Raw genomic sequence first — 25,740 nt, forward strand, 5'->3', positions numbered from 1 at the left:
TGGCTTTTCCCCCTCTCACTGTAATTTTAATGGTGTCCTTAGAAGGGAGAGGATATAAATGTGTGCTCAGTTTGCCATGTTGACCAAGAACTCGGCTTGCTGTCTTTTTAATAGTAGCTTTGTAGATAATTTTACATATATAATTATCTATGTGTGTATATATGTATTTATGTTTATATTTAAATCAATCATTTGCTGAATTCCTGAAGCATCTCTGGATGCTTGGGTCGGTCATGGTTTGAAAATCATTGGTAGAGAACAAGTAACATTTAATATTCACTTTACATCTGTATGTTTGCCATTATGTATGCTTGCTCATTAGTGTTAGAAAAACTAACAAACACTATGTTTAGTGTTACTAATTAAAATACATCACCTACCACTGTTTCCTAAACTCCAGTCATTCATGTAAAACCGTCACAAAGTTTTGCCCTATCTGAATGGGAACTATAGTATTATATATTAATTTTTTTTTTTACAATTGACTAAATTTCTAAACTTAAATTCCTTTAAAGTGAAACTTCATGTAGAATATTTAGCTGGCGTGTGGTTGATTATCCTGCTAAAAATTGTATTTCCCAGAGTCCTTTGCAGCCGGTTGTGGATATGTGACTAAGTTGGGACCGATGGTATGAGAGCATAAATGATTTGTGCTACTTCTGAATGTGCTGTTAAAGGGTGGGTCCTACTTTTCCCTTCTCTTTCCCCTTCCCTGCTGGCTGGAATGAGAACATGATGTTGTAGCTGGAGCAGCCATCTTGAACCATGAGATAGGAGACTTGTGTAAAGGGTGGCAGAGCCCAAGTGATGAAGTCTGAGCCTCTGATGACTATGGAAGTACTCTGCCAGCTGTGGACCACTGACCTGGACTTCCATGTCTGAGCGAAATATGTTTCCCTTCTGTTTAAAACACTATCATTTTTGGTCTCTGTTAGAGCTGTCAAGTTTATATACTAACTAATATAATTTGTAAGTCATGTTTATTCTAATGCCTTTAAAATAAATGCCTATTAAAATTAAGAAAAATGTATGTTCACCTAAAATAATCTGCCTTGTTACTAGTGGTATATTGTAAAATGCAGATCTACAATGAGTGATCTTTTGGACTATATTCAGGAAAAGGAAGGGAGGAAGACAGCAAGAGGTCACTGTATCCAACTTATCCTCTGAAGTTTAAAGGTCCCTTGTAAGTATTATTTTGCAAGTCTGGCACTAATGATATATTCATGCCTGGGTTTTGGTCTAAAACTTTAATACATTGTCAATGTATGAATAAACTAGATGGTAACATCTAGTTTGGGGCAGCAACTCTGGAAAGCAAGTTTGAGTCTGTCCTTTAGTATGACTAACAGATATCTTTTTTTTTTTTTTAAGAAAATGACTGCAGGGCTTCCCTGGTGGCACAGTGGTTGAGAGTCCACCTGCCGATGCAGGGGACACGGGTGCGTGCCCCGGTGCGGGAAGATCCCACATGCCGCGGAGCGGCTGGGCCCGTGAGCCATGGCCGCTGAGCCTGCGCGTCCGGAGCCTCTGCTCCACAACGGGAGAGGCCGCAACAGTGAGAGGCCCGCGTACCGCAAAAAAAAAAAAAAGAAAGAAAATGACTGCATTTTAAAAAGAAAACCTTCGGTGATTCCATTTATCATTTTTTAAAAATATTTATTTATTTGGCTGCATTGGGTCTTAGTTGCGGCACGCAGGATCTTCGTTGTGGCATGCAGGCCTCTCTCTAGTTGTGGCGCACAGGCTCTAGAGCACACAGGCTCAGTAGTTGCAGCACACGGGCTCTCTAGTTGTGGCTCAGGCTCAGTAGCTGCGGCGCGGACTTAGTTGCCCCACGGCATGTGGGATCTTAGTTCCCCGACATGGGATCGAACCCACGTCCCCTGCATTAGGAAGGCAGATTCTTAACCACTGGACCTCCAGGGAAGTCCTCCATTTATCATTTTAACAGTTCTAAAGTTTACACTTCAGTGGCATTAAGTACATTCACAATGTTGTGTAACCATTGGTGTCTCCATTTTGACTATTAAGTGAAGCCCAAACTCAGCCTGAAGTTCAAGGCTTTCTACAATCTGTCCTTAGTCTAAACTTCCAGTCTTCTCCAGCTGTTCCTCTTCATGCTCCCAACCCCAAACAAAAAGCAACTTGCTTTCCCTACAACCAGTCTGAATTTTCCTGCAGGCGTCTTTTTGCTCCCATTGCTTTTGCCACTGACGTGCTCATTTGACCCACTTTCCCTATCAAGATCATGTTTGTCTGTTAAGGCCCACTTCAAGTGCCCAGATAGCATTTTGTTTTTATCATTTATGGCTGTTTTCATATTTTGTCAGTTATTTCTGCATGTGTCTTAGCTTCTCCACAAAATTGCTCTCATTCATCTGTGCCCTCCATTTCTTAGCACCACACAGCATCTGCCTTATAGTGGGTACACAGACACCCAATTTGAAATAGTTTAAATAGGGTTACTCAAATGTGAGTACAAATGAACTTACATAGAAAACGAGACCTTAACTTCAATAGTTTGTCTTACTGAACCTCGCTCCTCTTCTTCCCCATCCCTACCCCCTGCAGAACCTCAGACCCTCTTCTAGTAGTTGGGAGTCCCTGGGAGGGGGAAAGGCAAGTATTTACATCCTTCTCTGCTGCCGCTCATGCTGTTTTGCCCTATCCATCATCTGTTTCTTCCCTTGGGATGCTATCCCATCAGTCTGCTTAAGGTCACAAGTGCCCACTCTTAATAATAATACCTCTGAAATTAGGATGCTTTCAACTTCAAGTAAGAAAAGCTCCTATTCAAATGGTCATGACTGTGAGCAAGTTACTTAATCTTTCTAGCCTTCTGCCCTCCACCTGAAAATGGGATGGAACTTACCTCAAAGGCCTTACATGAGGAATAGATGAGAAAATGCACCTAAACCACTCAGTGTAGTGCCTGCCCTGTAAGGCTGTGCTAATTACTGTACTCTTAGTGACTCCAGAGCCTACACGTGGCTCTGGGTCAGTGGGCCTAACGGGAGTGCCCATCACCTGCCGGCCACTGCCAGTAAGATCTCTGTGTAGTCACTGATCTCATGTAATCCGCATAACAGCTGAGTTAGAGATGAATTATCTCTACTTTACGGATGAGGAAAATAATGCAGTCAGGATTTAAAGCTGGAAGTCTTAAGTGGAATAACACATGATTTCTGGAGAACATATTGTGGGAGACAGATTTTACTTTTTTATATATTCTTTTGTATCTATTTGAATTTTTAAAAATCATGTCCATGTATTATTTTCAATTTTAATTACTAGTTAATAGTCTCACATAAAGTACTAGCTAATAAAAATAGAAATCTTTTTTTACCACACCTGTGCAGTTTGTGGGCTCTCAGTTCCCCAACCAGGGATTGAACCCGGGCCACGGCAGCGAAATCCTGGAATCCTAACCACTAGGCCACCAGGGAATTCGCCTAAAAACAGAAATCTTGTATCAGCTTTTAAAATACACATGGTCTTTAATTTTCTTAATAGGGGAGAACAAGGCTAACCATCTTATTCCAACTTTTCATACAAAGGCCTCAAATAGCTGTAAGTTACCTGCCCAGTCACTGGGGGATTTTTCCCCATTACAAAGAGCCAGTTTACATGGCTCTATGAACTGTCTTTTGTATTTTCTTCCACTTACCAGTTCTCCTACCTTCTAATCAGTAACTGTATTTTACATGTTTACTTATCAGTTTACTTACCAATCCTAGGCATTGAAGCATCCTGCAACTTGAAACCAGTGCCTAATTCTATCTGTTTTAGCAAGACATCTTTGGGTTATAATCCCTTTACTAGAATACAAGATTATTAAGCACAATACAAAAATATTTTCAAGCAAAAATGTAAAGCAAATTCTACTTAATAAGCTCATCCTCACTTCAAAGTCTTATGAGCAAGGGATCATCTTATGTTCAAATACTCTGGCATTTATCTTTTTGGTGTTTTGTTTCTTTCACTCTGGTCTGCAAACTTTTTCTTAAAGGACCACATAGCAATATATAACCATTTAAAATGTAATCATGTAAAAATGTAAAAGACATTCTTAGCTCACAGGTGGCTGGCCAGATTTGGCCAATGGGATTTAGTTTGCCAATACCTGGTCTGTTTGCTAAATTCCCTCGCTTTCTTGCATCATTTGAAAGAACAATATAATTCCGCTATCTCAAAAAAGTAAGGAGTGTTTTCCTGTCTAATGTCATACTGTCATGACTTATTAGTTACTTGCACTAGACAAAAAATAACCCACACAGTGGCTTATGCAGAATATTTTATTTATGTATTTGATACCTCTATAGGTGTCTCTGTCCTCATCTTTGTCTCTGTATCCTTATTGAACCGCAAAATTCCTAAAGGATGAGACTGTTTAACTCAATTTGTATACGCTCAGCAGAGCACAAGCATCAAATGGACATCTGACATATTTCAATAATGATAAACACAAGAGAAAATCAAATATAAGTCAAAGAGACATAAGAAAAAAAGTAGTTGAAGACACAAAATTCCCTATTTTAGGATTATGCTATACATAACTTGTAAAATCTACTTTTTTAAGTTTATATATGAGATTATATTGGTTTTATTACTTAAAGAAAAAGGGAGAAATTGCAATGAGTTACAGGAAGAAAATGCAAAGTAAAAGTAACAAATATTGGACTAAAAAAACATAGTGATCAGTGAGGAAAAACAAGAAGTGGGGTGAAATAGATTTTCATTTCACTACACTGATTTTCTCTTCATGTTAAAAAACATATTGCCTTTTAGTCTTATTTGGATTGATTGGAAGTGGGCAGTGATGATCTTTTTGGACTAGAAAACCAACAACACAGCTCATTAAAACAAAAGGAACAAAAGAACAATAACCAAACCATACTTGTAGGGTTACTTCTAACATGGAAGCATAGGAAAAAAAAAGCTCAAAGGCCACATTCTGTCCATTGCATGCTCCTCAGTTCAGAGAGACAAGAAATGGCATGGAAAACATCTTACCCAATTAATCCAGAAAGCTCTAAACTTCCATGACACTTTTGGAAAGGTTAACAGGTTTAGCCCAATATTTAGCATAGTCATTTCATGGTTTAAAATACATACTTAAGGACAAGTAGATAAACCAATGATCAGAAAAACTGAAGCATGCCATTCCCATTACAATGTGATATTCAAGTGCTGCCTAAAGACATTTTATAAAGTAAAAAGTGTTTGAAGTTTAATTTTACAAAAATCGACACCATTAAAACCAACACAATTATTTGCTATGCATCCAATCACTGAGGTAACAATATTATAAAAATATGTAAAAAATATTCTAGTTTCATAATTACCAGATATGCTAATTCCCATACAGCTAGTATAAATTTGATTATTAAAAAAATAGTTTTGTTTCCTTAAATGCACTTGATTCATTTACCATTTAATATCAGATAGGTATTTGCTATCCTGAAGTACCAAAAAAATTACAAATAAAAATGGCAATGTCTATACTCTGGGTTTCTTGTTGGGTAGATCCTGAAGACTAAACTTTGGAATTTCACCAGAAGGTGCATATGGAATTCTCTTTGAAGACACCTTTTTGCCAATTGTTTCAATCTAGAGGGGAAAAAAAGATTTTAGAAAGAAAATTATTAACAATTACAATACTTAAATGTAAAAACTCTGTAATGTAGTATAATAAGGGCTAAAACCTAAATGCTTTTTTTCTTTTTAAAGGCAGAAAAAGTTTCTCAAGTCATCTGGGCTGCTATGAAAGATCTTTGGTTCCTTCCACACTGTTTATGTTTCTAGAGTCAGTCTGCATTCCCCCTTTCATATTCATAACAGGGCACACTGACTTCTGTCATTCTCCACACCAGACCCCCTCAAACAGAATAGGGAACCACCTGCCACGATTGTTTCAGTAGCACATGTGAAAGCAATAAATAGACTGGATTCCAGTTAATTCACATTCTTTCAAACTCTATTCTAATGTCTGTTTCCCTCATTCTAAAAAGCTTGCATAAGCTATAACAGCATAGCTTTTTAGAAGTTCAGGCTTCAGAGTCTGAAAGGCTCCAGCTGGAATCCTGACTGATAAGTGCTGTTAACCTAAACACTCAAAGGTCTTTCCTCCTCCTCGTAAATGGTGTTACCCATCTACCTCAAAGAGTTGTGGTAAGGATTCAATTAGATAAAGCGCTCAGCACAGTATCAGGCATGCGAGCCAACCTTCAATAAATCAACGGTAGTCAATTTTCATTTTGCATATTACATTTAAAATTTTTCCCCTCTATCCAAAATAATCAATCTTATCTTTAAAGAAACTGCTTCTTTAATAGTCATAAGTTTATCTCCTCTCCACACAGCACAGATAAATATACTAAACAATCTTCATAAATGTCTTTTTAATTAAAAATTAATATTTAATGCTGACTCGTACCACAAAGGGCTTCTGCTTTATATTCATCAATTATCTTATTTAGTGGCTTATAAATTCCCTTTATTTAGTAATTCCAGTCTAATTGTTTTTTTAGTCCTTACTTGGAAAAGTTAATTTTATAAGAACTCAAACTCATTTTAAATATATATACCTCTACATATCTTCTCCTTTAGATGAGTAAAACAGGAATGAGAGAAAATGTGTCTGTGCCTGCAAATAATCTTTAAAAAATAACATTGCTGAGTTTCAGTCATGACTGCGAAAAAGGCACATTACTCACTAAGGAGGAGTAGGATAAAAGGGTCCCCAGGGGGACTTCCCTGGTGGCAGAGTGGTTAAGAATCCGCCTGCCAATGTACGGGACATGGGTTCGATCCCTGGTCCAGGAAGATCCCACATGCTGTGGAACATCTAAGCCTGTGCGCCACAACTACTGAGCCCATGTGCCACAGCTACTGAAGCCTGCATGCCTAGAGCCCGTGCTCCACAACAAGAGAAGCCACCGCAGTGAGAAGCCCGCACACCGCAACAAAGAGTAGCCCCCGCTCGCCACAACTAGAGAAAGCCCACATGCAGCAACGAAGACCCAATGCAGCCATAAATAAATTAATTAATTAATTATTTTTTTTAAAAAAAAGGGTCCCCACGGTCTTTGATGGAGTGTGAACAGACAAGGATGTCATCTGATTTTTCTTGCAAGTTAATCTCTCATGAATGAGACATGGGCACTGAATTCTAAATAAGAAGGATCTTCAACAAGTCAGTGACAGGTTAAGAGAACCAGATCAGATATTTTCAACAGTGGATGAAGGCTTATCAGTACCTCTCCAAGACAGCTGGTGCTGAGCAGACGCACACAGCCAGCTCTAAACACTGCTGCACTCTGCCCTGATTCAGGACTATGCTGACAGTAATCTCCCGGCAGATTTCTTTATCCTCCCAACCGCCCCCCAAGCCTCCCACTCCATTTCTGCTCTGAGGAAATGGAAAGTAGCTCCCTCTTATTAATACGTTTGGAGCCCCTGGTAGAACTGAAATGGATGCAACATAAAATGTACTGTGCAGGTTTGTTTCAGCTCTCTAAACGTTCCATAATTAACTGACAAACTCTGAATTAAAAGAGGGCCAGCACCACTGCAGCTCCCATACTTTTCATTCAGACCTCTCACAGCACCAGCACAGTGCTGAGCACCCAGAGGCATAGGATCCTATACCAACATGTGACAACTATATTGCATATTGCAGTTTTCAAAACATTCATAAAGGAATAAGTGACCTGGCCTCAGAGTGGGTCAGTGTGATGCAGACAGTGCAGCAGAGTAGCTTTAGAGGGTCCAGGAAAAAAAAGAATTTTCTATGTGTATATTTTCTTATTTGATGTTTATATGAGTTAAGGCAAGGTATATCTTGGCCCCATATGATAGGCAACTGATATTATGTAAGAAAGACCAACACTGAATGACCTTTAGATCACAATTTTAAGGACGGAGTGTAGTACTTCACAAATACCACAGAACTTCCCAGAGAATTGACTGACATGTTGCCCAGAGTTATGCTATTGCTAAATGAAAAAAAATTTTAAGTTCTAAAACTCAAAGCCTTTAAAAAGGAAATGACCAAACAAATGAAACAAAACCAATCCAGGATCGTGCTTACCTGGAAGCCAATGGTTTGTAGTTCATTGTGGAGCCCATCCAGGACACGTCGTCCATCAAAGATAAAGGCTGGCTTCAGCATTTTTTTATGAATGCGTTCATAGTCCAGTTCCTGTAAAGACAGAACCAAAGAAACAAGTAGAGCATGTACGGGAACACATACTCAACCCCAAATGGTACTAGAACACCTCTAAAATTTTCCTTAATCTCACTACTGTCACCTCACCTTAAACATGTCCCATTCAGTGCAAATCACAACAGCATGGGCACCATCACATGCTTCATAGGGGTCCTTGGAAATGGTCACCAGCCGGGCCACTATAACAGCCCAACAGAAAGTTGGAATAAGAAAGGAGTGATTTGAAATTATGCATTTTAACACTAAGATTGCTGGAGGAGTTGAGGGTCTGACAGAAGTGGAATGGTCTGGTTGAAGTGTGAGTAGGGGTAATGGGGGGGGCCTGGAGTACTCCCAATTTTGCCCCAGAAGCAACACCTTGGAATCTCCAGGACTTTTTAGAATATGTTGGAAAAATCACTAGACTAACCCACAGCTGATTACTTCAAATCAAAGTTGATGAAACAATGTCTGAGAGTTTAATTTTAGAGAGATAAGGTTGAAAAGAGGGGCCTACCAATGATATAAATGATAAATACTGAACAACCAAAGGTTTCTAGAGAACAAAGTCTGGGGGCCCAAACTCAAAGTGATACCTGAGACTCAAAGCCTACTTACCTTGGTCATCCTCTGAAACTCCTGGATGAGAAAGATCCACAACTATTTGTTCCCTTGGTACTTTTGGATCATATATATGGAGGTGTGCACCTTCATCCATCAAATATTTGCTAATATATATACTAGACGACTCTCTGAAGGGAAAAAAAAAATCAGTATTGCCGCACTTTTAAATGGCATATATTCTAAATTTTTTTTTTAATTATTATTTTTTTTGCCCATGCCGCATGCAGGTGGGATCCTAGTTCCCTGACCAGGGATCGAACCCACAGCCCCTGCATTGGCAGCACAGAGTCTTAACCACTGGACCGCCAGGGAAGTCCCATAAATGGCATATATTCTAATACCTAAGGGGTTTAATATACAGGTGAGATTCTATTTCTTGTGAAGATATTGATGTCCACTTTATTTTTATTCTTTATGCTATATACATACATGTATTTCACACACACAACCACCATCAAAAAATCAGGATAAGGCCTTTCTCGCCTTCTGAGATGGCCCACACTCTGTCTGTGGAGTGTGTTTCTCTCTAAATATATCCACTTCTTACCTAAAAAAAAAAAAAAAAAAAATCAGGATAAGATGAGGAGTTAACATTCTCAAAAAGGTTGAAATATTTCAAAGAACTGGTACCTCGTATCACCGGTGTCCTTTTTGAATGCAAACCCCAAAATAGCTATCTTCTTATCAGTCACTGTATTAAACAGACTGTCTATAATCCGGGAAGCAAACCTCCTTCTCTGGTAGTCATTCATGTCTATGACCTGAAATAACAAGGACAATTATGCAAGGATCAGTTAGAAGAGGTGCAGCCTGTACCATACACTGCTCACAGCTTTATGGTGAGTACTCTTGTATGAATACAAGCCTTATAAATTAACAGGAGACAAAGATTAACAACCTCTTTAGTATCTGCAGACTGAAAAAAGTAAAGAAAGAAAGAATTACCCACCCCCCACTCCTTATAGCCTGCCTGAAAATTTTCATTTTCATTTGGCTTAACTTTCCATGCATTGGGCTGGGATGGATGTTAAGGTGGGGAGCACAGCTAAATTTCAACCCCATTTGAGGTCCAGCCATGAGTCCACCTAAAAAAAGGCACATAGCCAACTTCTCCAAACACTGTGGAAGCAATTAAACCCCAAAGTACTCCTTCACATGCTTACCCCCAACCCCTCACCAAAACTGAGTGTGAGTAGAAAGTGGACAGAGAACAGTCAAACTATGTACAGAGTTATAGCTGCCTCTGGATGAACCATAACAGCACAAACATCTGGCAAAATTTTTAACTAAATGTTACGAGTAAAACATAACATAGTCTCTGATCACCTAATCTGTTACTCTCCTAAGAATTTACAAACAAGACATCATATTGGTGACCAGATGGATATAAGGAAAGACTTTTTTTTAAGGCTCTAAGCTTCTAGAAGCCGTCTCAGAGCCTGAGAGCTTGAGAAATGAGCCAAAAGTTTTCGAAAATCAAGCCTTTATCTGCATTTTCCCCACAACGGACAGTAAGATAAAGCCATCATACTGGATTGAGTGAAATGAACCTAAAAGTGTACATTTCCCTAAAAATGTTAATTTCCTTCCATTCCTACTCACTGCTGAAATCTGAAAAACTGTAAACTTGGGGAAAAAATATTTGGGAAAGTTACATACACTGGCTGGTATCTTGAACAAATTACTTAACATTGCTAAGCCTCAGCTTCCTCATCTATATGTTAGGGATAATATTAACGATGAGGACTAAGATACTACATGTAAAGTGCTTAAAAGAGTGCCTGGCACAGAGTAAGCATGCAATAAATGTTAACTCTATTTCCAGTTTGAGAAGGGTCTCTAATTTTAGCTCTGTGAATCTCAAAGGGACAAAACAAATATCAACATATGCAAACCACTTGGAAGCATGACAATAGAGGTTCTTTTGCCTTTATTTTTATCTTAGCCTTTCAAGATAGAGAAGAATTATAATTAAAAGTAATATTTCTTGCTTCACTCAGGGAGCAAATTTAGTTATTAAAATTAGAAGGAATACTGGTTTATCATAAACTTCCATCATAGATGATTACCAAAAAAGACAAATTATAAACACAGAACCCCAGCAAATAAACCTAAAATGAACATATGGAATATAATAATAATTGAGTTCCTGGAAAAAATTAATCCTATCAAAAACATCTGACAGAAAAGGGTGACATGTTTTAATTAGAAGTTAATCATAAGCTGTTGACTATAAAGATTAATACCTGCTGCCAATAACGAGCTACTTCGGGCAAATTTAGAGCCTCACAGAGATAAACCAAATTCAGAACATCCTTTTGAAAGCAACTCCCACCAAAACCTGAAGAAAGGAAAAAAAAAAGAAGATAATATTTTCATTTAGGAACCAAACAACCAAATCATATTACAAATTTCTTTGTCATACTAATCAGAGGGCCTATGCTTGGATTTTTAATAATAAAATTTGAATGTTGGAAAATTAATGGGTTTATAACTTGTATGAAATTTGCAAGCAACTAATCAACTCTATAAATAATTTCCTAATAATTATAAATAATCTTAAATAATTATAAATCACTTTCTAGCTTAAGTTTTATTGTGGCTATATTTTCTATTTTTTCCCTTCATTCAGCTGGTATCACTGCCCTGCATCTCTAACTCTAACATAGAGCTGGCAAACTTCTACAGGCCAGGTAAAAAATATTTTAGCATTTATGGGCCATACAGTCTCTGGCACAACTATTCAACTCTGCCTCTGTAGCTCAAAAGCAGTCATAGACAATATGTAATCAAATGGGCATAGTTATTTTCCAATAAAACTTATTTACAAAGACAAGCTGTGGGCCGCATTTTGGCCTGGGGGCTGTAGTTTGCCCACCCCTGTTCTACTGCAATGCAGTATATACAATGAGGGTTGGCGTGGGCTTTGGAGTCAGAAACATCTAGCCACTCATTAGTTTTATGACTTTGAGCAAGTTACAAAAATTCCCCCAATCCTTAATCATCTCTAGAAATAACAACACCTATGTAAAAGGTTATAAGGATTTTTTTTTTTTTTTTTTGGCTGTGTTGGGTCTTCGTTGCTGCGCGCGGGCTTTCCCTAGTTGCAGCAAGCAGGGGCTACTCTTCGTTGCGGTGCACGGGCTTCTTATTGCAGTGGCTTCTCTTGTCACTGAGCACAGGCTCTAGGCGCACGGGCTTCAGTAGTTGCAGCATGCGGGCTCAGCAGTTGCGGCATGCAGGCCCTAGAGGGCACAGACTCAGTAGTCCTGCCGCGCAGGCACTAGGGTGTGTAGGCTTCAGTAGTTGTGGCTCACAGGCTTAGCTGCTCCATGGCATGTGGGGTCTTCCCGGACCAGGGATCAAACTTATGTCCCCTGCACTGGCAGGCGGATTCTTTTTTTTTTTTTTTTTAAACATCTTTATTGGAGTATAATTGCTTTACAATGTTGTGTTAGTTTCTGCTGTATAACAAAGGCAGGTGGATTCTTAACCACTGCGCCACCAGAGAAGTCCCAGTTATAAGGATTAATAATTAAGATATATAAAGTTCAGAACTTGGTGCATAATATGCCTTCAGTAAATAGGAGCTATTTTTATTAAATGGCCACTAAGAGAAAATATCAAAAAGATACAAAAGGCCAGGGAAATCAGTACTGAGAAATGTCATAAAGCCCCAGAAATACAGGAAAGGCTGTCTATGGCCCAATCTGTAAAAGACTATTTACCTTTACATCAATCTTATTAACTTATATGCAAAAGAAACATCGTCAGTTCTTGTTAAACTCAGTAATTATGTTCTACAGATTTGCCACAAACGCTGAATTAGCAAATACTGAAGCACCGCTCCTAGGTGAAATACAGCATTAGGTTCCTGTGAGCTTCTGGTCACATTTTTGCCAACTGATCAACATAATCTTGTTTTATGTGTATTTCTGTTTAAAGACACCTTATTTAAAAATATTGTTGATTCATTAACATTAAACTCACAGCCAATAGCACTATAACTCATGCCTGAATGAATGAAGCTTATCAAACCACATGTGTAAGGCACATCCTAGCTTGCTGATGCTTTGGAACACTAGACAAAACTTCAGCAATATGCTTGGGGGCCATTTTAAACAGTGAAATCACAGGAAAAAAAGCACAAAAATGCAGCACTAAATAGACCACAAAAAGAGCACATATTTGCAGTATGAGAGCTAAAACAAGAAGGTATGAGTATTGCCTTATTCAACTTCAGCTGGGAATATATGTGTTGGGTGACTCAAATTTTTTGCTGCTCTGTTCATGTCTGCAAATGACCACATGAGTATTGATGCTGGGTTACAAAAACATTTTATCAAGTAGGCTAATTCACAAATATGGAATCCACAAATAATGAGGATTGACTGTAGTTCACCAAGGTCACATTTCCATAATTGTATTAGTAGGAAAAGCAAATGATAAGGAATTTTTTCCTATTTGCTTCAGTAAGGTGTTACATGATTTCCTATGTGGTCTCCCAAACTTATTCTACCTAAATGTTCTCACAAAATACTAATATATTCCTCCTAAAACATTGAACTATGTTTATCTACCAATCAGTCAGTAATTATTAAACAATATAAGTAACAGTTGCCTCACTTAGAAAGTTCCTAATAGGCTGAAGCCTACATGTATAACGGAATCATTATTTTAAGGGCATTTAAGTTAAGCAAAGGCTTCCTTAAAGTTAGAGACCTAGCTAAATGAACCTACTTTATGTACAGAAAAATTTCAACTTACCGACACTGGCTTTCAGAAACTTATTTCCAATTCTCTGGTCCATTCCAATGGCTGTTGCCACCTCTTCTATATCAGCTCCTGTTGCTTCACAGAGGGCACTTATAGAGTTAATGCTACTGATTCTCTGTGCTAGAAAAGCATTTGCTGCCTTAAAAGAAAAAAAAAGGAAGAATATGATGAGCTAAAATAAAAATTTTATATATCTGTATTATATTTCATTGAGTTGATCCAAATTACTGAGGGAGATATAAAAGTTACTGATGGGCTCAATTTGCGGAGGCAATGGGTGGGTTGGTAAGGGAAAATGTTTTAAATTAGAGAAGAAAGATGATGAAGAAAGGGTAAAAGAAGGGAAAGAGTGATTTTTTAAATTACTATTTTAATTAATTACATTAATAGTAATGTAATTACTATTTTCTTTTACATATTCCAGAATATTTTATACCCAAATATTTGATCCCCTTGTGAATATTATTTCATAATATACAAGAATATTATCTTCAAAAGCATATCTTTTTATTAATATTAAGAAAGTACCTGTGTAGCTTATCAGGGTTAACAGAAATAAGTCCTTGGCTTTAAATTTAATAGAGAGTTGAGTGTTGTGTACCAACCAGTTTAGAAAGTTCTGAAGACCAAGTATTAGTGGTGAGGATCTTTTCTCTGGGAACCCAGTGCTCATACACAGCACACAGTGCCTGCACAGCTCTCTGACCCTCTGGGGTTTCATCCCCTCCAATCAGTACTCTGTCTGGGTTCTTCAGGTCCTTGATGGCCGTTCCTTCTGCCAAGAACTCAGGGTTGGACAGCACCTAGACTCCCAACGCAAAGGAAAGTTTTAAGCTAGAATTAATTACGGACAACTTTAAAGCATCGATATCTACATAAGAAGAGCCAGATTCTAATGCTTCCTTTTTTTATACCTGTAAATTCAAGTTAGGTTTTGTGTTTGCATCAAATATTCGACGAATACTCTCTGCTGCCCGCACTGGGACTGTGCTTTTCTCAGTCACAATTTTGTACCCGTATGAGTTTTGCACAATGCGTCTAGCACAAGCTTCAATGTACTTCAGATCTGCTGCGCGGCCTTTCCCCATTCCGTAGGTCTTGGTTGGAGTGTTCACCTGATGAAAGTATACGGGATTAAGAACAGAGTATGAGATATTCACTGATTTCAAGATCTGCCCTGGACCATCAACTGACTAGTCAACTGGGAAGTTAACATCATTAGGAGCCCTGGTTTCACCCTCTATTAGTTCCATGGAAATAATATTTTATGAGAACTCATTCAGTACATTTCTGTTGAGAAGCTACTATATACGTGTCAGAATCAGGGCAGGCAGGTTCCAAGCTAAGCCTGCAGATATAAAGATGAAAGAGACTCCAAAAGGAGTTCACAGTCTGAAATGAAATGTAAGTTTTCTCTTTCTTCCTTTCTTGATGGTATGTAATATATTATCCTGGTCTTTAAAACTAAACTTTAAACTCCTTTTTAATCTCCTTTTTTATAGGCCTATATCAATAGGTTTTTTTAAATGTCTGCAGTATCATTCACAAATGCTTTCTTGGCTCATTAGAGCTAGAAATTATCTAGCGCCTTCAGGATACAGAATACTATGTGGACAAAGACTATCGTATAGAAAGAAAAATAAATCATGAGTCCAGAGTCTAGGCTTAGTTTTGGCTTAGCTGTATCATGTAAACTTGGAGAAGTGTGGCTGCCTTTGTCTCAATGACCTCATTGGAAAATGAGAATAACACACTCTCTAAAATCTAACACACAAGCTTTATAACACTCTCGTAAAAATGAAAGTACTCTGAAAAGTCTAAAATTCTATGTAGGAATAATTTTTGAACCAGTAAGTAGCACCAAGTGTCTTCTCTTGACAAGCTTATAACTTAATGGGAGACTAAATAAAGGAATCAAGCCAAAATAAATCAAAACGTGAAGATTGGGTTGAGGTGTAAAAAGCAGGAGGAAAAAGTGGTTTATACACATGAAACAACTTAGGAAAAGACCTAGACGTGGAAGTAAGGGTGCAGTGGAACACAGAAGGGCAAAAATGGTTAATGAGATAATGTGAAACATGCCAGAGATGGGGATGATCAGATGGCTTCCCTGGGAAAGGAGCTCTGAAGATAACGGTTGAAAACTGATTCAATGGTATAAAACTATTTCTACCTGGAATTTGCCTAAAAATAATTTGGGTAATCTGGGGTGGGAGGAAAGGGAGAGAAGTAGTAAATAAATCAAGATCAGCCATGAAAACTGTTGACAATGGGGTTCACTATATTGTTGGTTTCATTTTTTGTATGTTTGGTGTTTTCCACAATGAGAAGTACACAACAAGCACATTAAAAAAAAAAAAAAAAACTGATGCAGAGAATAATGGGAACTAGGTAGGAGTTATACTACAAAAATTACCCTAACAGGCACACAAAGTAATAGCTTGGAAAGATTTAAGGCAGCTCAGGCTAGATCGGCAGAGAAGCAAGCATAAAATCAGCTATCTATGCCAGACCACACTAAGGTGAACTCTATTGCCTTAAGAATAGATACTTAAAAAAATTTTTTTTCGTATAGAAAAGTCCCCTATTCCTATTCCAGGCTATGGTTATCCAAATGTTGGATTAAGGTAACTTCTTGATTTTCTCCAAGCATCTAGCTACTCCAAAATAATTTCTCCTTTTCTATGCCCCTACCCTAACCTCCTGCAAGCTTAAGTAGAAGATTGGGTAGATGAGTCATAGAAGTGGCACCAATTTTCTCTGAAGTAATTTTTAAAAAGAGAGACTGAATTCATAACACAGTTTTACCAAGGGTTTCATTACTACTTTCTTCTGGAGTTCCTATTTCTTCACAGTACTGCTTTTGTCTCAACACACAATCAATTCAACATCATCTCTGCTCTATGGACCCCATGGTGTTTATCTCATGGAACCCAGTCAAAGCTCACACCACTGGCTTTCCCGTTATTCCTTAAGGCTGTACAGGTCTTGAGTCATATAAAACCTTAGCTCAGCCACCAATTGGTGATAACTATACCAACACACACAGAATATTTGAGTAGATGGTTACCAGGACAGCAAGAAAAAAGTTACCTTGGTTCAAATATTGAATTATCAGAGGGTATTCCCAAGCATTCATTCTACTTGTTTCATTACAAAGGCAAAACAGTTAAGCCCTATTATGAGCTGAAGGTGTCTGTGGACTAGCCTAATAACCTAACAAACATATGCCAAGTTCTAAATAATTAATTTAAAATGACTTTTGGAACATAAACTCATCTAAATAGGAGATGCCTGTAAGTTTGCAGCAAACTTTACCTGATTCTTTTTATCTCACTTCCACCACGCAGTGGAAACAAAAAATGATGAAATACATATACTATCACCATATGTGCTCACACATGCTCACATGTTACCAGCACTTCCTAATTCTAGATCTCATATTAGAAACTTTCTCTGAACTTATTTGTTCAATGATCTGAAATGATCAGATGATTATAGAGTTTGGTGAAGTGTTGGATAAAGTTAGTGATAATCAAAATTCAATTGGACAACTCTGTACTAAGTAATGCTGTGGCTTAATACCAATGGCTTTACTATTAAAATACAATGAAACTTCTATATAGACAAGAATACATAAAAACTCACACAGCAAAGGAAAATACTTACAGAAATAAATACAAGATCAGCTTCTTTAATGGCATCATCAATATTGGTAGAAAAAAATAGATTTTTTCCTCGACAGGATTCTACCACTTCTTTTAGTCCTGGCTAAAAAGAAAAAAGAAAAGAAGTTGTACATACATTTTACCAGTCATATGAGATAACCCATATGACTTATATTCATTAAGGGGAAGGTCATGTGTAATTTAAAGGTCTAGATTTGCTCTCAAATAACACCTCTGTAGAAAAATCAAAGATTATACTGGCACCGAAGGCCATCAGGTGTACATTATGTAACAAATAAAGCAAACCTGAACTTGCCACAATTAAAGCAGCAGATTAATTTAATGCATGTCATTCTCTACCATGTTCTGGACTTCTTCATAAGAGTTAACAATTAACTCCAAGTATCAACACAATCATCAGAAAAGTCAAAAGTCTTTGTGGTTTCAAGCAAACATTTGATTTTGCATTGTCACTAGAATACAGGTTTTTACTCCCAAGAATTCAGGCCATAGAATACAGGCCATTCAGAGTGGTTGTGAAACAGTCTTTACACATAAATATATATATTTTTTCTAAGTCCCATTATAAGAAACACTTCTATTAAAAAATTTGTTACTTTTCCCATACAATTTAACAGGAGATATAATTAAGAATTTTGAGCTGTACAACACCACCTAACAAGTATTCTTGCCTCCACCCCCCAAAAAAATCAGGTCTAAATCTGATCAGACCAGTCCAATCAGCAAAATCTGTTTATCTACAGGATAAACAACCTGGTTTCTTCAATAAACAAACTGAAGAGAAAAACAAAGAGAGATTAAAATACTGTGGTCTTGGGACTTCCCTGGTGGCACAGTGGATAAGACTCCACGCTCTCAATGCGGGGGGGCTTGGGTTCAATCCCTGGTCAGGGAACTAGATCCCACATGCATGCCGTAACTAAAAGTTTGCATGCCGCAACTAAGGCGCCAGTGAGACACAACTAAGGAGCCCTGGAGCCACAACTATGGAGCCCACGTGCTGCAACTAAGACCTGACACGACCAAATAAATAAATTAAAAAAAAAAAATTGTGGTCTTAGGGAATTTCCTGGAGGTCCAGTGGTTAGGACTCTGTGCTTCCACTGCAGGGGGCACAGGTTTGATCCCTGGTCAGGGAACTAAGATCCCACATGTTGTGCAGTGAGGCAAAAAAATATATATATATATAATATATATTATATATATATTATATATTTTTATATATTATATATATTATATATATGTATATAGTGATCTTAAAAGACACTTAAGTGATACAAATCTATTGCAATATATGGCTCTTACTTGGATTCTGATTCAAATAAACCATGGAGGGGAAGGACGTGTTTAAGAATTCTTAAAAACCAAAGCAAAACAGACCTTCTTCTCTCCTGGGAGAGAAGGTTCAAATAATATCCAAAATATTATGGATGTATAGAAAACTATATAGCAAAGTAAAAAGTCAATTCAGGGGCATAGGTCTAGAATTATATCCAGAGGTAATTCGCTTTTCTTCATGGTTCTGTGGACTTTTAACATAAGCAATCAGAGAAAGTGTAAAATGAAAATTCAAAATTTCTATTAGTTTGGCTAAAATGTATAACAGGACCAGCAAAATATATGAACCACTGCACCATGAATATAGTGTCACTAATTATGGCAACTGGTTCCTTAGTTATTTTGACTAGGTTCTAGAAAATAAGAGTAAAAGGTTATGGAGTTGGAATTTTACAGAGAAGATTTAATTCAATCCTATATAATCTTCTAACATTTAAATTAAAGTAACCTAAAATCAGAGCAACGCAGAATTTATACTAAGTCTTAATAAGACCTCAAAATGAACAACTACATTATTCCGTTAAAATCAATGGGATATTTGTAGATATCCAAACTGGATGCAGAAGCAGTTGATAATATAGGTTCTACCTCTTATTAGATTCATTATGTAATTTTCATAACTAGTATTTAGAATTTATATGGCACTTTTTATGGAGGAAAAATCCTTTCAAAGGATAAAATTAGCTTTCATTTTACTCAGAAAAAGCAAAGCAAATTATCCATTTTGGCTTTTTAGAAGTAGTTTTTACATTGTTTTTTTAATGAACAAAGTTAACAAAAAAGCAATGACTGTTCAATAAATATGGCAACACAAAACAGAATGTTTCCATTGGTTTTTTTGTTTGTTTGGGTATTTTTGGCCACACTGTGCAGATTGTGGGACCTTAGTTCCCCAACCAGGGATTGAACCTGTGCCCTTGGCAGTGTAAGTGTGGAGTCCTAACCAGTGGACCACCAGGGAATTCCCTTCATTGTTAAATATTAAGAGTTTCTATTATGCTGTTCCCTGAGTAAAACCTTGAATATCTTATTACCATATTTCATCTGATAGTCATTACTATTTACTTCTCAGGTGGTAAAAATGACTACTTTTTTATTAACATAGTTTTGACCCATAAAATATAAGCCTATAAGACTAGAAAGAACCACAATGAACACATAAATTCATGGACCCTAAGTACATTTAGCTGGGTTTTTTCAATGTAGCCTGGTAACCTTTTTACTTGTCCTCTCATTCTGAGATTACTGCTCCAACCTCCACTACATCTTCTTCAGAGTAGCTGGCATCCCACCTTCAATTGAGATGACCAACGTTTCAGTCACTTTTATTTCCTGTTCCCACCAACAAAACAGTATCTTCATCCACCCTTGTTTACTTCCCTCCAGTCTGAGAAAAAGGCTTTCAAGGCCAATTCCTCTTCTTGTGTTTTTGATCCCATCATCTTTGCTATTCTTCTAGACTTTATTCCATCAATTAGCCTCTTTCTTCTTATACTTTTGACCTTTCCTTCTCTATGTGATTTGTCTACCTTAGTTCATTAACATGCTTGATTCTTTATCAACCATAGGAAAAAATATGTTTAAAAATCACTGCTTTTGCACTTCTCTCATGGCACAGTGATTAAGAATCCGCCTCCCAATGCAGGGGACACGGGTTCGAGCCCTGGTCCGGGAAGATCCCACATGCCATGGAGCAACTATGCCCATGTGCCACAACTACTGAGCCTGCGCTCTAGAGCCACAAGCCACAACTACTGAGCCTGTGCGCCTAGAGCCTGTGCTCCACAACAAGAGAAGCCACCACAATGAGAAGCCGGCGCACCGCAACGAAGACCCAACGCAACCAAAAATAAATTTTTAAAAAAAATTCACTGCTTTTACCCTGTGTCCCTCTCCGGTGACCACCCCCTTTATTTCCTGCTAATTAAACCTTTTAAAAGAAGAGTCTTACTCATTTTCTACACTCTTTCACTTCAATCTCCTACTTTTTGTAATTGTTCTTGTAGAAGTTACAATGGCCCCCATAATACCGAATTTCATGAGTATGTCTCTGTTCTTATTTCTCCTGTGTTTGGCAGAATTGACAGCTTACTCATTCATTCAGCAAATATTGATATTTGTTGAGCACTTACTAAGTACTGGTCACTGTGTTCATCACTCATAATCAAAACATATACATCTTTATGGAGCTTGCACTACTAAAACTCTTCTGGTTTTTGGTTCACCTTCTCTGAACTACTCTTCAGTGCTTCTCTAAGGCATTTCTTCCTCCACCTCTCATCAAACATTAGCATTTTGACCCCACGCTCTGTTCTCTCTACAGGCTCTTCTTGGGAGAGCTCAACTACTCTGATTTTAACTACTGCCTGCATAATTTATTTTTTTAACTTCCTGAATAATCTTAAGTTTACGTCTTCAGCCCTGCATTTCTTTTTTTTTGGCCATGCTGCACGGCTTGTGGGATCTTAGTTCCCTGACCTGGGTCTGAACCCAGGCCATGGCAGTGAAGGTGCTAAGTCCTAACCACTGGACTGCCAGGGAATTCCCCAGCCCTGAATTCTCGAATATCATTCTAGATTCCTTCCTCTACTTCATCCTTCTTGAATCAACAATCAAGTCTGATCATTTTTCCTTCTAAATATTTATCTTGGGAATTCCTTGGTCATATACCAGAAGCCACGGGGTAAGGCCAAAAAAAAAATTTCTCCAATTAGTCTAGTGAGTTTCAGACTGAATGGAGTGAGGGTGGAACAACTATCAAGGAGGGTGTGTACTCAAAAGTTCATTAAATATTATGATTACATATTAGTTATCTTTTCTTTATCAGTAACCAGGAGTTAAACATTAGTCACCAAAAGAGACTCTCTGATATGAAAAATTGGTATTTACAATGAAAAATCAATGCCATAGATTTTTATAATATCATTGAAAACAAATATCTGCTTGGTTGTGTATTTTTTTTAAATTTTATGTATGTATGTATGTATTTATTTGGCTGCATTGGATCTTCATTGCTGCTTGCTGGCTTTCTCTAGTTACAGCGAGCAGGGGCTACTCTTTGTTGTGGTGCGCAGGCTTCTCACTGCAGTGGCTTCTCCTGTTGTGGAGCATGGGCTCTAGGTGCACGGGCTTTAGTAGTTGTGGCACGCGGCCTTCAGTAGTTGTGGCTCACAGGCTCCACCGGCTCAGCAGTTGTGGTGCATGGACTTAGTTGCTCCCCAGCATGTGGGATCTTCCCGGACCAGGGCTCGAACCTGTGTCCCCTGCATTGGCAGGCGGATTCTAAACCACTGCGCCACCAGGGAAGTCCCTTGTTTGTGTGTTTTTTAATGCATAATAAAATACAAATTTAAGGAGGAGGCTGACTGCAAAGGTATCTAAGGTTTCTCTGGAAATAAAATATTTCTTTGCCTTGTCCAAGGTAGATCAGTATAAAATCACAAGTAGTAACAATATCTATAAGCTACTCAATAAAGGAATTCAGAAAGCAGCATGAATTCTGGTTAAACCTGCCCTTTGTTTTTCTTCTTTTATAGTTCTTCCTGTTTGACATTTCACATAACATTTTACATCTCCTATATGGCCAAGGAAATGTGCAGGAATAGTTAGTTTTACAACATAAAATAAACAAAAAATGGAACAAAGGCCTAACGTATCTTTGAAAATGGATAATTGGGACACACAGTTTTGTTTTGTTTTGTCTTTTTAAATACACGCTACAGAAATCATTTATTTTCTTCAGATTTATAAATTTCTTAAGCAGATGTCTTTTAACAACTGATGTGTAAGAAAGACACATGAAAATTATAAGCCTAAAGTCATTTGCTAAGAGGAAAATCATTCTACTTGTTAAAAAGATTCCTTCTAGAATTTTGAAGTAGCAGTGCCATATTTTTAACCTCCAAAGTGAGCTGGGTTGGTTTTTTTTTAAAGATTCCATTTCCTTTGCAGGCTACAACTAAATAGTGCAGAACTAAAATAGCTGCTTCCGTTGTCATCATCTAATTTTGTGGAGTAGACAGATTAAAAATGAGATAAAAATAAGACTTTAAAGACCAAATAATTACAATCATTAAATAAAGCCAATACAATTATGGGACATTAGAGTTCTGAGAACTCAGAAGTTGCCTCTAATGAGCACAGTGCTAGCTAGACTTTGAAATCTTTTATATTCTATTTAAAGAGATTTAAAGAAGAAAAAATTTATTCATGAAATAAAACTGTGAAACAACAAGAAATACTTTTGTTTCTTTGTTTATAAAAGCTAGGTTATTGAGAAAAACAAGTAAGATGTGGAAAAAAAATCATCTTAGATCTTAGCTCTTTTAATATAACTATATATCCCAACTGGATTCAATATCAATGTAGAACACACTATTTTCTTTTTTGGAGGAATTTAACTTTTAATTTTTAAAAAAGTAACAAGAGGGCTTCCCTGGTGGCGCAGTGGTTGAGAGTCCGCCTGCCGATGCAGGGGACGCAGGTTCGTGCCCCGGTCCGGGAAGATCCCACATGCTGTGGAGCGGCTGGGCCCGTGAGCCATGGCCGCTGAGCCTGCGCGTCCGGAGCCTGTGCTCCACAATGGGAGAGACCACAACAGTGAGAGGCCCGCATACCGCAAAAATATAAAAAAAATAAAAAAGTAACAAGAGTATAACATGGCAAATTCAGATCATCTCACTTCTTTTGTGGCTTACTGTTGTTTTTATTTGGGGTTTTTTGGTTTTTATTTATTTTTATTGAAGTATAGTTGATTTACAACATTGTGTTAGTTTCAGGTCTATAGCATAGTGACTCAGTATTTTTTGCAGACTGTACTCCATTATAGGTTATTACAAGATGATGGGTAAAATTCCCTGTGCTATACGGTATATCCTTGTTGCTTATCTATTTTATATACAGTAGTTTGTACCTGTTAACCCCTTACCCCTAATTTGTCCCTCCTCCCTTCCCTCTCCCCTTTAGTAGCCACAGGTTTGTTTTCTATATCTGCAGAACACACTATTTTTATTTTTTTCCCCATTTATTTATTTATTTATGGCTACGTTGGGTCTTTGTTGCTGCGTGCAGGCTTTCTCTAATTGCCTTGAGCGGGGGCTACTCTTCGCTGCAGTGCGCGGGCTTCTTATTGTGGTGGCTTCTCTTGTTGCGGAGCATGGGCTCTAGGCTCATGGGCTTCAGTAGTTGTGGCACATGGGCTCAGTAGTTGTGGCATTAGGGCTTCAGTAGTTGTGGCTCGCAGGCTCTAGAGCGCAGGCTCAGTAGTGTGGCGCACGGGCTTAGTTGCTCCGCAGCATGTGGGATCTTCTCGGATCAGGACTCGAACCCATGTCCCCTGCAGTGGCAGGCAGATCCTTAACCACTGTGCCACCAGGGAAGTCCAAACACACTTTTTTTTTTTTTTTAAAATTCTTTTTCTTTTAATTTAATCTTTATTTATTTATTTATTTTTATTGACATATAGTTGATTTACAATGTTGTGTTACTTTCCAGTGTACAGCAAAGCAATTCAGTTATACATACATATGTATCTATTCTTTTTTCAGATTCTTTTCCCTTATAGGTTATTACATAATACCTGTGCAAACACACTATTTTTAATTTAAAGCACTGAAGTCTTAGGAAAAAGAGTTTCAGATTTCAAATAATAGAAATAGTACTAATAATAAGAATCTGGCCAGGGAATGTGCCTGGCCAACTAATTTTTTTGTTTTCTCCAAGAAAAACATCTAAATCCAATATATTATAGTTTATACTTTTTTCTAGCTCAAGATAACCTTTTTATTTTGTTTTTATGTAAAATTTTTATAGAAGTAAAACAAAAATATAGAAAAGTGCATATATTTTAGTATAGAAAAGTGTATAGCTCAATTTTCACACGTGAACACACTTGTGTAACCATTATCCATACAAGAATTAAAAGAACATTAACAAGGAGTTCCCTGCTGGCTAGTGGTTAAAATTCTGGGTTTTCACTGCCAAGGCCTGGATTCAATCCCTGGCTGGGGAACTGAGATCCCACAAGCTGCACAGCATGGCCAAAAAAACCCCCAAAAACCTTAAACAGTAAATCAGAGCCTGCAGTATGCCCTCTCCTAGTCTCTACAACCCCTCAAACTACCATCATGATGAATACTATCACCAGAAATTAGTTTGCCTATATTTGAACTTTATACAAATGGGATTATATAGCATGGACTACTTTGTGTCTGACAACATTACTTTTGTGAGAATTTAAACATATGCTTGCATGCAGAAGTAGTTCCATGGATTTTAAATACAGTATAGTATTTTACTGCAGGATTACACTACAATTTATGTATCCATTCTATTGCTAATTAACATCTAGGTTGTTTCCCATCTGGGGTCATTATGAATTGCACTGTTAATACCTGTCTTTTGGCGCATAAATGTATGCCTTTCTGTTGGATATACACCTACAGGTGGAATTTCTGGGTCAGAGATGCTTATTTTCAGCTTTAGTAAATACTGCTGCAGTTTTGCAAAACGACTATACCAATTTACGCTCTGACCAGCAGTGTATAAAATTCCAGTTGCCCTAAATCCTTGCCAGCACTTGGTATTAGCAGTAGTGATAATTTTAGCCATTCTGGTACATTTTGTGTTTGAAAAGCAGAGTATACTGCTGACATAATTAATTACTGAATGACTGGATATAAATATGGCTCACAAGGTTTCAGATGACTTGCAGCCCTTTTATGGATATCAGAATTATAAAACTCTTAATCAAGTTATCTTTCCAAAGTGTTTTTTAAAATGTTTTTAAAAATTCCCCAAGACCTAATATAGTAGTAATGTTATGTTTATATAACAGGAAAAGAAATACTATAACATTGAGGTATTTAAATAACTATTATGGGAAGTTAATCTGGTAGAGGAAGAAAGGGTAAAGCATAAACAGAAGCTACCACACACACAGAGGGTTTTTTTTTTTTAATCCTAAGTCTGATTCAGATATTGGTAAATCTGTGATAAGTGGCTACTAATCTATGGGTACTTTTTCATGTATTTCTATTCATAGGCCTATAAATAGCAGGCAGATTCATCTTACAGAGACTTCCCCTTCTAAAGATCACTTAA

General features: G+C 37.5%; 1 protein-coding gene across 1 annotated transcript in view; it reads right to left on the minus strand.

Annotated features, from left to right (window-relative positions):
• Positions 1-4,293: 4,293 nt before the first annotated feature.
• The window catches only part of UGDH (UDP-glucose 6-dehydrogenase), a 31,134-nt gene continuing 9,687 nt past the window's right edge, over positions 4,294-25,740 (minus strand). Inside the window, exons 3-12 of the mRNA XM_030881071.3 lie at positions 17,282-17,383; positions 14,527-14,727; positions 14,218-14,415; positions 13,604-13,751; positions 11,083-11,177; positions 9,467-9,597; positions 8,831-8,964; positions 8,321-8,412; positions 8,096-8,206; positions 4,294-5,613 (exon numbers count right to left, since the gene is read on the minus strand). Coding sequence (XP_030736931.1) covers positions 5,503-5,613; positions 8,096-8,206; positions 8,321-8,412; positions 8,831-8,964; positions 9,467-9,597; positions 11,083-11,177; positions 13,604-13,751; positions 14,218-14,415; positions 14,527-14,727; positions 17,282-17,383 — 1,323 coding nt within the window. The 3' untranslated portion in view covers positions 4,294-5,502. The remainder of the gene's footprint in view (positions 5,614-8,095; positions 8,207-8,320; positions 8,413-8,830; positions 8,965-9,466; positions 9,598-11,082; positions 11,178-13,603; positions 13,752-14,217; positions 14,416-14,526; positions 14,728-17,281; positions 17,384-25,740) is intronic.

The sequence above is a fragment of the Globicephala melas genome, chromosome 5 (genome assembly GCF_963455315.2).
Source record: "Globicephala melas chromosome 5, mGloMel1.2, whole genome shotgun sequence".
Lineage (NCBI taxonomy): Eukaryota > Metazoa > Chordata > Mammalia > Artiodactyla > Delphinidae > Globicephala > Globicephala melas.